This window comes from Centropristis striata, chromosome 23 (genome assembly GCF_030273125.1).
Source record: "Centropristis striata isolate RG_2023a ecotype Rhode Island chromosome 23, C.striata_1.0, whole genome shotgun sequence".
Lineage (NCBI taxonomy): Eukaryota > Metazoa > Chordata > Actinopteri > Perciformes > Serranidae > Centropristis > Centropristis striata.
Genome location: NC_081539.1, coordinates 16,345,529 through 16,359,434, shown reverse-complemented (window position 1 = coordinate 16,359,434; position 13,906 = coordinate 16,345,529). Strand labels below are relative to the sequence as shown.

Sequence of the window (13,906 nt, the reverse complement as noted above, 5' to 3'; positions counted from 1 at the left end):
CGTCTAGCTAACCCTAATCCAAACTCTCAAAGTTGGCACAACTTACTTGCTGCTTGAAGTTACATTACCTAACTGTATAAATTACATTGTTGTATATAGAAATGTTAATTTATTTTTTTATTTTATATAACCTTTATTTAATCTTGAAATGTAGAAATATTACTGTAAATATAAAGGTTGTATTTTATCTTGGGGTTATGTGTGGAGGTCGTGTGGCTTATACAAACTAACGGACACATGCTATCAACGCAACTTCCTTCTTCAAGCTCATGACCTGAAAGGGTCCGTAGGAGGAGGTGGGCCTAAACCTGGAGCTCCGCAGCTGGACCCTTCTCTGTTTTTGAGCTCTTTGTGTCCGTCTTTGTGCAGGAGAGAAGCCGTACATCTGTGAGATCTGTGGGAAAAGCTTCACGAGCCGGCCCAACATGAAGCGCCACCGCCGCACCCACACCGGAGAGAAGCCCTACCCCTGCGAGGTGTGCGGCCAGCGCTTCCGCTTCTCCAACATGCTCAAGGCCCACAGGGAGAAATGCTTCCGCGTCAGCAACCCTATGGTTACCGACGGCAACGACCCCCTCGGCCTCCATCAGCCTCTGGCCTCGCCCACCGTGGACTCTTCCAGTCAGGTGCAGCTGGGGACGGCGCTCCCCGCCACGTCTGCGACCACACCCGCTGCTGCCTCTAGCCCACACCCCCTCCATGGCACCCAGCTGTCTCTCCCCCTGCTGCACTCCATGGGGGGGCTGCCTCCCACTCCTCATTTACCCCCACCGCCTCCCCTGTTCTCTGCCGGTAGGATGAACTCCAACAACTAACAAATCTCTGTAGCATCGAAAGCACTTTTGTTACTTTTGTTTTTCTTAGAGCTTTTACGAGGACTCCTGCAGCGGGAGAGTGATGCACCTCAGTGACATTTACACTGAGGAGAAAAACTGACTGAAGGCTACACGGAGGCCTCATAAAAACACACATACACCTACCACAATAAGAAATAGTTATTTTTTACTCTGTTCAATACAATAGATAACCTCAGAGTCCAGTAGGACATGTTGTCACCGTGCTTCTCCTCGTGATTTTCACAACTCTGTTCTGGTTTCATTTGGGATTTTCCACCACAGAAACACATCTCTCCAGAGCCTTGCACAATGCATTGATTGTAGCATCTTTTACAAAGCGGGAGGAAGAGTTTCCGACATCCTCACTCACACCGGGGTCATCAGTCAAGCGAGAACCACATTATGATAAGAAAAAAAATGTTTTATTTTTGGTCGTTCTCTGCCAAGATGTAGCGAGTGGTTCTGGTCTGACCCAGCAATAACCAAATGCTGATTTGTCTCTGAGCATATACATGTATATGGCATTGCCAATAACCAAATCCTGTTAGCTCACCTGCTATAGTTAGATAATGTTATACAGCATTTATAATCGATCCTGCACCTTACATTTAACTCTAGTGATATTTAAAATGTACTCCTAATTGTCTCCATTTTTATAATTGTGATCGTGTGTAATTTGTGGCACGTTAACGTCAATTTTTAAGGATAGGAGAGAAGTTTTGATGTGTGGAGAGTCGGCCGTGCAATGCAGTGTGTGGTGTTTGTGACGGTGTGTGTGAGAGATGTGAGATGAGGATCTTCAGATCTACGTTCAGCTAATCAACGCTTGAGCTTCCCCCGAGTCAGGAGATGGAGTAATTTGTTGACTCTCATCTTTTGCTTACATTAAGCAAGCGCTCTCCTCTCCTGTAGATCTGGCTTTGAGACGATATCGCACTTTTCTGTGACTTGTTAGTAAAAAACCTAATGTACTCGGACCTACAGTATATGTGTAGGTATAAAATCTAATGTTATTATTATTTCCAAACTAAACCCGATCCGTGTAATTAGTTTGCTGAATACCAGGAGTGTAGGGATTATATTCACAAAAACATGCTTACGTAGCTAAATAAGTGTGCACATTTCATCCTGATGTATATTGTGTAATGATAAACATTATATTATAATGCCTAAATCTCTCAAAGAGCACTGACAGTGAGTACTTTTGGCACAACAGAGCGCATCACTTAAAGGGCTCCTTATGATTACGTCATTATTATAAAGTCAGTTTCTTATAACAGTAATCTGTAGAAGCTGATCAAAGTTGCAGTGCAGTATGTAATACCCGTCAAACATTTGTGGCTCTATATGCATTTTTGACAATTTGTTGTCATAAACTTACTGGAGAAGAACTGAAAAAATAGAATCAAATTTATGTCAGTAAAAAAATTATTCTCTTAAAGGCTTGATATTTTGGGAAATACACTTATTTGCTGTCTTACCAAGAAATAGATGAGAAGCTCAATACCACATTTAATATTTGTATGTTAAATGTGAAGCTACAGCCAGCAGCTGGTTAGCTTAGCTTAGCACAAAGATAGGAAACAGGGCGAAACTGCTAGCTTGGCTCCTTTTTAAGGCTAAAAAATCACTTACAAGCTGATAATTTACACATAAAATCCAGATTTTGCGGGATCACATCTTGATTTTGTCATGTAGCACACAACAACACACACATTATTATCTACTGGAAACACTCAAGGGCTGGTGCCTGGGTTGGGTATGCAAAAGGCAGGACATGACACGGATTAAACCATGATCCCATAGCTGGTTCGTAATTTGGTCATAAACAGCAGTCCCCTGCCTTTCCTTGAATGTTTTTGAGGATTTTCAGTATCAACCGTTGCTGACAGAAGTTTCCAAACCAAGTTTTCTCCAGTTAGACATTTGGTGTCTTCCTGTAAATAACCCTCTCTCTACACCCTCAGATGTTTGTATTAAACCAGTTTCAAACTAGTGCCATTAACTTGCCCTCATCATCTACCCCCCCACTGTGAATTCTAGGGAGAATGTCCAACTGTTTTATGTCTGGTCCAATTGATTTGTACATTCAATAATGTCTAAATTAGTTCAGGTTGCAGTGCATGTGTAAAAGGACTAAAACAAAGTGTTAAAATGATCATTTGTAGTTTTATTGGGGGTGAAATGTGCGCTAGCTAGCCAGGCTCTTTTGAAAAGGGACAAAATTTGTTTGTTCGCTGTTAAATCACAAATTGTGGTTTTGCACTTCAGTTTTTGTACACATCGAACAAACAAGATTTAGCGTGTTAAGTTGTGCGCTTTTGAGAAGATAGTAAGCAGATTCTGTTTTCTTTTGACCAAGCCAAGCTAGCTTTTTCGCCCCGTTTCTACTCTTTATGCTATGCTAAGCTAAGCTAAGCAGCTGCAAATATGAGAGTGGTATTGATTCGCTCATCGAACTCTGTCTAAGAAAGAAAATAAGTATACTTCCCAAAATGTCAAAATAATACTTTAAATCAATCAATTAAGTATCCAAAAAGAGTCTCTGTGCACTATCGATGCACTCCCGCTCACTTTATCTAGCTATAGATAGCCTATTTGTAGTGTAGCGTTAACCTGTAAATATTGTTAAGATGTGTTTCTTCCTTGTGATTAATTCCTCATGTTTACATTTGGAGAGTCATTTGAATGTGCCCCCACGTTTGTCTTGGCTGGTACTACCGAAAGTTGGAAATTTGTGGATAAGCTTTTGTAAATGTAATAAGCTGTTCATTGTTTTATTTAAAAGACAAATTGAAGCACCTTAGTGTAGTCTTACGTCTTAGCTCACCCCAGTTACATGTATCTCTTAAACTGCCATGGTTAAATGGTTAGGGCCAGATGTTCTTTGAATATGGTACTTTTTGTTTTGTTTCTTCATGTGTCTAACACATGTTTTGTACTTTGATTTGCTGCTTTTGTACAGGGTCCAGTCCGAGACTGCCCCCTTAAATGAAAAGTCTAGAGCTATTAAATTGTTGAATATATTCTGGCTGTGATAAATCCAATTTAGCCTTACTGGAGAGAGAGCTCCAGGGTCAGAAATGAGCTTCAATTTAGACATTTCGAGCAGTTTGATGAGGTAACTGCCAACATTTTATACCCATCTAAGGATTGATAGTGGCTGGTAGATGGGGCTTGTGATTGTTGACAGAGAGAGGAGGATTAAAGGCAATGTCACATAAACAAAAGGACTGTTGCTCTCTTGTGGTATCTTAGTAAATTGCACTCTCTTAACGACACTAAAGGCAGAGAAAAGCCTCCCTTAAGAGTACATTATCATTCATAGTGCGTCTCTAGTTATCACTGGAGAAGATAATAGTACTTTGGGATCATAAGAAAAGGCTAAACATGTACTTAACAACTATTTCCCACTTCACTGTTTGGAGAAGCACTAGCCCAAGAGACAATACTGAAATACTGTGGTTATAGTTTGTGTGTTCGCCTTATACTCTGAGGGATTTGAATGTTTCTGTGTTATGGATAATGATAGTAGCTGATGGTAAAGGAGGAGGAATAGTAGTTAATACTACTGATTTATGCACTTTGAATTTGATTGCCACACTAGCCCCATAATGGGGAGCATGTTTGCAGAAACAAGAGATGTGTACTGAGAAAATGACTTCCACACAGCCGGCTAAATCCAAAGGCATACATTTTACGTCTAAATGTACCGCGTGGATATTAAAGCTCATATATAATTAACAAAATCTACAGATTACAGTCAGTTTCTTATCGTATTATTCGTTTAAATTAGGATCAGAGTTTGTCGTAAGTTTGTTGCAGGAGTGGCGGAGCAGTGTCCGAGCAGTAAGTTGTGTCACCCTGCAGTTTAACTGGTGTTTCTGTGTTTCAGACACTGTGTGGCTCTTTAACAAGTATTTATGCGCACAGTTCAGCTGTTTCTGATTGGCTTGTTCTCCGATCACTACCATAATTAAGAGAGATTAGTTTTAGCTTTGCTCCTGTTGAAGGGGCTCTAATATGTGACTGTTATATTTCATGCTTTGAGAAAATGTAAAGGAAGTTGCCAAATTGAGTAATGAGAAAGATATCAATTATTGTGAGCACTTTATACTCCAGTTCAGCTAGGTTTGAAGGCTGACACAGTAGCGGTTATATGAATCGAAATCTGCTGATGGCAGGTGTGTTTTTTTAAAATATTTCCATGACATAAGATTAAAGGAAATCATAAAAATGCAGTCTGTGCTAGAAATGTGTCCTTGGCAGGTGTTGGGTCCCCTGAAACAACATTTTATTTAGACCAAAGGGACGTTAAAACTGTTTGTTCAGACCCTTCAAAAATAAGCCCTTCTTTACGTACCTGCTTAGAAACAGTTTGGAATATTATACTACAATCTACTTAAGTTACGGGCTTCCAAAATAGTGTTGTATTAATCAATCGCTGTTATTATATTTCAAACAAATTGCATCATATTCATCATTTTGGAGGTGAATGCCACTGAGCAGATGAATTGATGTGTTTTTAAAAAGGTCAGTTTATCCAATTAATTGCAAAAAAAAAACTATTGTTAAATGTTAATGTTCTTTTACTCCACTTTACACATTATATTAGATATATAGCTCTTTACACATTATATTGGATATATAGCTCATGACACAGTGTTTGAAAGAAGTGTAAAAGCATCCTGGAAAGCAGAATTTACATGTTAATCTTTTATCTTGGATAATTTAGTGAACAAGTCTTCCCTAAATCCAGCTACAAACAAGACAAAACCCATCTGAGACATCATCAAAGCAACACTTAACTAAACTGTGCATTAAAAATGTATCGCAGACAGATATTTATGAGCCCTGATGTCGCCCAAATCCTTAAAAAAAATATAACAATCTTGTAAGTTTTATTTAAAAGTTAAATGGCAGTAAAGCTAGATTCTAGACACTGAGAAGGGAAATTTTGCACAGTCTTTAGGAGTCCTATATTCTACGCAAGTAGGCTTTATGTCTTTTAATTAGCCAAATTCTCCTTTATTAAGGCTAGCAGCCAAAGGCTTGTTTTAGATTAGGTAAAGGTTGACCTGCCCTTGTCCTTAAATGAGGGTTTGTCAGTGATTAAGTGGGTGCCTAAACACCACAGTGACTGTGCATTCTGCATTGCACCCAAGGCAAATGTTTGTCACATAATGAAGCATTGAGCACGGCAGTTGGTACAAAGCAGAGTGCTCATGGGATTGCCAAGTTGGGTCTCTTCTGGGACTTGTAGTTTTTGGGTTTAGCTGCTAGAGCCGAAGTGTGTATCGAGAAGGATTTGATTCTGTGGCCTTCAGCTTCAAGAAAAGTTTGGGGAATATTGTGATTATATTTTAGTAGCAGTTACTAAAGATATTGGAGAGAAAAGATTTTATGTATGTAAGAATTTAAAGAAATGTGTTATTCTCACGAAGATGAAAAATGCTCTTTTTTTAAGAAAGTAGGAGCACTTTTTTTTTTAATTGACCCATATTTTGGGTGCAAATTTATGGAGCTCCTTAACTGACAAAAGGTTACTTTTTATTGCAAGATAATTAACTGCTTTGAATATCAATAAGTAAGTTTAAATTCATTTTTATAGAAGAAATTACAAAATGATCTGGTTCCAACTTCTAAAATGTGAATATTTTCTGCTTCCCTACATTTGAAGATTTAATTTTGGGCACAAGTACTACCAAGTAATGACATTTTATTAATTAAAAAAAATTGTAGCCCTTGTAAACACAAATATAAAAGTTCATGCTTTTCATTTAACCTCCTATCACTTGTTAAAAAAAGCAAAAAGCTACATGTTGTATTTGAGCTTAGTTTGTTTGAAAAAATACATTAAATCACACAGGTTTTTGCAAATTGTTAAAGATAGTGAAGGCTATCTTTGAGAAACTTGAAGTTCATTAAAGATGTTGGCTAGATAACTTTGTTAGCTACTTTTTGTTAGCTTGCTGGCTAAAATGGTTTTGGTGCTAAACAAGTAGCATGTTTACTTAAATTAAGCTAGCTAGCCAGACAGTTCCTACTGTTCCACAAATGTTAAATTTTGCTTTTTTTACCAACTGAATTAAGGTCCATTCTTTATAATGGACAGGATTATTGGTTAATGTGTTCAGGGTTTTTTTTTTTTTTAACTCATTTTATTTTTTATTTTATTTTTTGCTACATTTTGTCAGTTTTGGGGCTCCATAGGCCCAAACTAGTACATAAAACAGAAAAACAAATGTTGTTGGTTACTTTGCATGTGAAAGTTTGGTTGGCTGTTCTAATAAGTTTGTTCAAGGGTGACTTTTCCCCCTTTTTTTTTTTAGCAAAAATATGTGATATTTACCATAGGCACCAATGCCATAGTCGATTCAAAGATGTATTATCCACATACCCTCTACATTTCCCATACTTACTCATACTGCAGCTGTGTTAAATCATAATGTGTACTGTTATTTGCTGATTCTCTACTTTATAATGTAAACACTATGTCTTAGTTAACTCTGGTGTACAAAGACCATGTGTAGGCAGTAGTTGTCAAGTTCAGCTATATAAAAATACTAAAAACCGTACAAGGACGATAGTGTCTAGAGGTGCTAATAACATTAGACTGTATTTTCTGTCTTTTATTGTATTATTGACTAGTGTTTACTGTCTGTAACACAGCAGAACGTAATTAAATCATTTCAATATTAAACAGTATAGATATATTATTGCAAATGGAGGTGTGTGCTTTGTTTTTGTTTCTGTATGGAGAACTGAAATGTTGTTGTTTTTAAACTGTTTCATGTTCCAGCCGAGCTCTCTCAAGGCTACATTATGACTTTGCTGCCATCTGTTGGGAAATGAACAACTTCTTGCCCTTGATTGTCAAGGTGGTGTTAAATTCTTAAATTTTATTCCATTACAGTGCAAAAAATGTCAATGGGCTACAGATTGTTTACAGTTTTACAATCGCAATCACTGAAACACTCGTATATAAAAATGTTTTCAATCAAAACAGAAAATTGAACATGATATTATGCCAGAAGTACAATCTATCAGCACAATCTGAACACCACAGTAAGTTGATTTTAAGTCTTTATACTAATGCTGTGCACAGATTTCTGTTAGTAAGCAGGGACCAGAGGAGCTTTTACATCTTGGTGAGACGCAGGGTGTTGAGGCGGACCCCTAGAATAGTGGCCCCTGTAGCGTACTGGATCTCTCTGAGGATCCCATTCCACTTCTGCTCTGCCTCATCAAACCTGAGGAAGTCAACAAACTCCGGTCATGAAAGGTAAAACACTTTCAAAAGCAAGCAATCAATATTCATTAATTATTTCTGAAGCTGAAAATGAGACTTCCTGTTTTACTTGCTGTTAACTTGTGGTGGTCCAACATGATAAAGGCTTGTTTAAATTTTAATCACGTATTAGGAATGTTATGGATGAATTAATTAATATGTCCGTTATGACCCACCTCCAGATGTCGTTCATCTCTTTGGGAATCATCTCCTCGCTGTCCTCCAAAGGCATCATGGCAAAACCTCCTACAGCGTACAGCACGCCAGCCAAAGACACCAGGCTCAGAGAGCTACGCTCCATGGGAAACGCCACAAAGTCTGACCACCTGAAAAATGTAAAAAAAAAAACACACACAGATGCAGTTAAGTTAAGGTGCAATAATCCACTTAAAGAGGGCTCAAACTGGGAAATGAATGTTTTGAGCCCAAGCCTTGTTAAGCTAAAATCTGACTTTTAAAGATGTAATATGTAACTTTTCCAAATTTCAATCAAAGTAATGCTGTCATATCCCCTTTGCACGTGTCAGTGTTGTTTGTCTTGCAGAAGCTCTCATAAATTGACTTTTTATTCATTTTAAGATATATTTTTGGGTACACTTTTTAGATATTGGTCATTTTTAACAATATATTTTTACTGTTTGAAGGATTTTTACTGTATGATCGGATCTTGAGTTATCTTGTGTATGCAAAACTGTTGAAGAAACACAGATTTCTAACGTGAAAGTGCTTTAATCTGTGTTTATACCAGTTTAAATCACCTGGGGCCTCATGTATCAACGGTGCGTACGCACAAAAACATGCGTACGCTGTTTTTCCCGCACACGCCACATGTATGAAAAGTGAACTTGCCTTGAGAATGTGCGGACCGCTCCACAACCTTTCGAGGTGCCGTGAGAATGCGGGGGGCATCGCAAACTTTTGTTTGGCGGAAACTACTGTCTTTTATGGTAAATGGTAAATGGACCTGCACTTATATAGCGCTTTTCTAGTCGCTTTGCGACCACTCAAAGCACTTTACACTACAGACTGCGCTCATTCACCCTTTCACACACACATTCATACTGGTGGCAGAGGCTACCCTAAATGGTCCCACCTGCCACCATTGGGAATTCATTCACATCGCAAACTTTTGTTTGGCGGAAACTACTGTCTTTTATGCTCTATTTAAAATGTGTTTCATATCTAAACTCAAAATACACACAACTGCCATTGTATTTACAGTTTATAGCCCTTAGACAATGGAGGAAAATGCAGTTTTCCACCCTCAATGACCCGTTCTAAATATGAGGGGATAGATGATTTTTTTTTCATCTATTATCATATTTTAGATTTCACCTGCGGCTCTGAATAAAATTAACAATAGTGGAGTTTAGAAGGAGTGTGTTGAGGGACACTTCTGGTTGGTGGCTCGTGCATGTGCGCTCAGTTCCGCGCTGGTTGGGATGTATCAAGGAAAGGTGCGCTGAACCTGGCGTAAGCACAGTTTGATACATGTGGAGGTGAGTTTGCGTACGTACTTTTCTAGTTTTGGGAGTATGCCATCTTTCAGTATGAAAGCTACGCACTCTTTGATGCATGAGGCCCCTGGTCTGTTTGTTTTGGAGAGGAGGAGACCTCTGCAGATACTTTGGCTCAACACGAAAAGAATCCTAACTGGGAGACGCTGACTGCAAAAACAGCAATCCGTGGTGAAGAAATAACTCCCATGATGCCATGCTATTTTATCATGTCACCAAACTCTGACTTTTATTATTGTTTTAACTGAGAGACCCAGAAAATGGCAGAAAATTACATATTGAGCATTTAAAATGAAATTAGTAATGTTAAAATATGACAAATAACAAATAAATTGCAGGGAATTTTAAAAATGCAATAAGTAGGTGACCCAAACAATAGTATGATTTCCTCTTTCTGCAAATTGCACATTCAAAACTGCACAAGAAATCACATTTGTGATTGTAATTTGAGGGGCCCCTGGTGACTTCATGCCTTAAGCAGTTAGCACATGCCTGTGGCCAGTAACTGTGACATTAAGTGCATGTAGCAGCCACATTGACTTTTGTCAGCCTTACTTACTGATTTCTAGGAACTCACTTGTTGGTAGCGATGTCGTACACCTCCACAGAGTCAGTCAGCCCAGTGTCGGTGACTCCTGCTGCCACATAGATTTTGTCCTTATGAAAGGTAGCTCCGGCTAAAGAACGTGCAACCTTCATGGGTGCGAGCTCCTTCCATTCAAATCTCCTGGCATCGTATGCACACAGCTTATTTAGACAGGTCCTTTTCACAAGAGAGACAAAAAAATTGTCTATTTATATCAGTTATAAAAAATATACTCCCTCTCCATGTGTTGCTGGATTAAAGAATAAAGCCTCCACAGTTGCAACAGATGGATATTAATGTTTGATCCCATTTAATACTCACTTGTTGTCTCCCTTTCCTCCAATCACATAAACAACATCATTGTGGGATATTGTTGCGTGTCCATAGACCGGGTAAAGAAGTGGCTCTGATTCACCCCATTTAAAAGATCTGTAAAGGTGTAAGTTAATTAAGATTGAGTCCTGATAGCAGCGGTCCATTTAATGATTTACATGAACTTGTACTCACTGTCTGTCATAGACCAACACTGAGTCCAGCGTGTGCTCCTTCTCCTTCAGTTCCCTCCCGCCCATAACAAAGATGGAGTTCTCCGCCTCGGCCAGCCCAAACAGGAAGCGGGGAGACGGGAGGGGGGGCATCCCCAGCCAGTCAGCACTGACCGGGTCATACTGAGGTTACAAGAGTTCAAACATTTGTGAATTAGGTCATGTCACCTGAAGTATACATGCTGCACATGCAGACAAACAAAACTACAGGTAGATTTACTCAGGTTAAACCCCCAAACCTCCAGTTGTTGAAATTGATCTTGTAACTCTGGGGTAATTCAAGTCAACTTTAAAAGACAGACAAATAATGTGATTGTTCTGTGTGATCATGTAATCAAACTCTTGTTTTTCTTGTAGTGTGTGACTGTATATTATTTGTGTCTTGGAATAACCATTTTTGCTTTTATGCTGCCGTCTTGGCCAGGTTTTAAATCTCAATGAGTTTTTTTACCTGGTTAAATAAAGGATATTGATATTGATAGTATAGAGTATAGAGTCTGGTTTAAAGAGAGCAAACATGGTTCAGTTTCCCCATGTAAACTTAAACAGCGGTGGAAATATTCTCATATACATGTGGCTAAAATGCATTTTATTGCTGCCACATCCACAGAAGTACATTGCTTAGTTTCCTGCTTCCTCAAACTGTACCTCATACAACACCACAAAAATTCAAACTACCTCTTTAAACTTAACCACCACTGGATCAGCAGCTTTTAAAAGGTATTTAGACCCTCCCCTACCTGTAGGAAATATGAGCACAGCGGATCTTCTTTGTTCTGCTCGTCAAAGAATAATCCTCCTGCCACAAAGATCTGGTTCTCCTTGGTGACCATGCTGGTGTGGTTCTTGGGAATCTGTGTGGAAAGTGATGCTAAGAAGCAGTCGTTGCCTGTCGGATCGTAGGCCACGGCCCCGGCCTCGTTCACCATCAGGATCAAGTTCCTGACAAACATGCCAAATCGCAGGTTATCATTCAGGATTCCTGGGAGAAGAGCTTCTTCTTCCTCTTCTTCCTCATTCTCTCCGTCTTTCTCCACTCCACCATCCTCCTTCTTACTTTTGCTTTTTTTAACCTCCGGCATTTTCCCGGCGAGAGCATCCCTAACCAGCTGGATTTTCTGCTGCAGCTCAGGATTAAAGCAGATCAGTTTGTGTTTCTCCACTTTTTCCGTCAAGTAATCCTCTCTGACCAGACGCAAACGAACGCAATCCAGCAAACCTGGCAGCTCTTTCTCTCTGCTGTCGGTGTCCCGGGACACCCAGTTCATCAAAGCCTCAAACACTGCCTCCTCTGTCTCCACATTCAGATTGTCATTTGCTAAAATGGCTGCCAACTCGCTGGGGAGCAGCTGGAGGAACTCCTCATCTCTGGAGATGAGCTGGAAGCGCTCGCAGGCGTAGTTTCGAGCAGAGACGGCCAACCTGGGACAGTCCAGCATCAGGCCCAGCCTGAAGATAGCCAGACAGTTGCTGAGGCTCAGGCGCTTTTGTAGGAAAGACACACAAACTGTGAAAATTGAAGGGATCTGGTACACATTAGCCACCGCGAAGATGTCCTGGACGTTCTGCTCCGTCACATTGATTTTAGAGGTGTAGAGGTACTTGAGGATCAGCCCCATGACGCCCGGCTCCACATCCTCCAACACAATCTCTTTCTTTTTGCTCTCCTCCAGGTCGGACAGGAAGATGGAGCGGAAGTACGAGCTACAGGCGCACAGGACTAGCCGGTGGCAGGGGAACTCCTTGTCTTTGATCTTCAGCACACAGTCAACCAGCTTGTCGTTCTCCAGCAGGTCAAACAGGCCGTCCTGGAGCAGCGTCTGCTGGTACATCCTGGGTTCGTCCATGGGGTCTAGCGGTAGAGCCATCGTTCCTGGCAGGGGGAGCTTGAAGAGCCTTTCAGGGGCTTCAAATCAAACAAAAGTGGGTCTTCTTTATCGCAGAGTTTTAGGTTTCCAGCCTGGAAAGAGGATTCAGAGGTGCAGTCAGTCTGCTGTTAGCCCACACCAGCTGAACCAGGGACGGCCCACTCCTTCAGCTGTCCTGACCCTTCAACTGAGCTCCAACTGGAAGGTTATTTATAGCGCGGGCGCTCTGTGTGGAGCTATGGGCTTCATTCTAGAACATGAAACGCAATATGCGTGCTTCAATCCTCCCTTTTCCCACCTCCAACCCCACCCACACCCGCTCCCCAGGGACATCCACCCACTCTCAGACAGCTGACACATTGCTTCATGGGAAATATGTCCATCCTGAGTCATGGGTGGATCTGGAGTAGATGGGTGAAGAGGCTGCCCCCTGGGGTCTCTGAGACTGAGTCATTATAGCAACACTGTCACTCTGTCAATTTGTTATATTACTACATTAACATGATTTTTAGGGATTTCATTTATTGTTATCTGGTGAACATGTTTTCTAATGTCATTGTACTGGTGACAGTGACAAATATAGATCTGTCTGTCTGTCTGTCTGATTAATGTCATTGAACTCATATAACGTTAAAAAAACATTATACCAATATAAAACTAAATCGACGACGACCTAATTTTTTGGCAAGTACAATGACTTTAAGACAATTTTTTCCTGACTTTGGCTATTGATGAAAGTGCAATTTTCATGTGATCTAAACAATGAAAAGTTGCACTGATAGATATTTGCCCAAAGTCTTTCCAGACCAGATTTCAATGTTTTTGTTGCAATTCCCACATTCAACGTTAAAAAACACAATTTACTCCTGTTTTAGAAAAAAATTGCTCAAAGCTACAGCACTAGGTTGTTTTAAGGAATTATTACAGCTTTTTTAAAATCATAATGTGTATTTATTAGTATTATTAGTTTTGGAGATATGTCTTTACAATACTTCAACGTTTCAGACATCCAGTTACAAATCAGAATATTTTGTTATAAAACAAAAGGAAATTAGCATCGACTTAATGTCAGTAATTGCCTTTGATCACATGTCCAGGTCCAGGTAGTGATTCACCACAGGAGTGACCAGAGTTAAAAGTGTTTCCAGTGTCGAGGCATCAAACAGGAATAAATCTGCCAACTGCTGATGTAACACTACAGAAATACCTCTCAACCCTAATGACAAGACTCAACACTGACTCACGTACTGGAAATAAAAAGCA

At 39.9% G+C, this 13,906-nt stretch overlaps 2 protein-coding genes across 4 annotated transcripts in view; one reads left to right on the top strand and one right to left on the bottom strand.

The window, feature by feature from the left end:
• Window positions 1-7,566, top strand: part of zbtb47b (zinc finger and BTB domain containing 47b) — a 34,619-nt gene extending 27,053 nt beyond the window's left edge. Inside the window, exons 6-7 of one of the 3 annotated variants that reach the window (XR_009389883.1) lie at window positions 370-3,064; window positions 3,177-7,566. Coding sequence is in view for 1 of the 3 variants with exons in the window: in XM_059326643.1 (XP_059182626.1) it covers window positions 370-815 (446 nt within the window). In the remaining 2 variants the exon portion in view is untranslated. Of the gene's footprint in view, window positions 1-369 lie in introns of all 3 variants that reach the window. The other 2 variants (XR_009389882.1, XM_059326643.1) reach the window with 2 other exon arrangements.
• Window positions 7,567-7,683: 117 nt separating this feature from the next.
• klhl40b (kelch-like family member 40b) lies at window positions 7,684-12,837 on the bottom strand. Its single transcript, XM_059326644.1, has 6 exons — window positions 11,516-12,837; window positions 10,738-10,898; window positions 10,552-10,659; window positions 10,222-10,407; window positions 8,304-8,453; window positions 7,684-8,089 (listed from the first exon to the last, which is right to left on the bottom strand). Exons 1-6 carry the CDS (start codon window positions 12,641-12,643, stop codon window positions 7,978-7,980), a joined length of 1,845 nt encoding a protein of 614 aa, XP_059182627.1. The 5' UTR covers window positions 12,644-12,837; the 3' UTR covers window positions 7,684-7,977.
• Window positions 12,838-13,906: the final 1,069 nt, after the last annotated feature.

Bases quoted from the DNA above. Each gene is read 5' to 3' on its own strand.
- klhl40b (XM_059326644.1), bottom strand. From the start codon at position 12,643: ATGGCTCTACCGCTAGACCCCATGGACGAACCCAGGATGTACCAGCAG. The intron at 10,660-10,737 runs GTGAGTACAAGT...ACACCTTTACAG, and splicing joins GTGTTGGTCTATGACAGACA to ATCTTTTAAATGGGGTGAAT. The intron at 8,090-8,303 runs GTGGGTCATAAC...TGACTTCCTCAG, and splicing joins GAGATGAACGACATCTGGAG to GTTTGATGAGGCAGAGCAGA.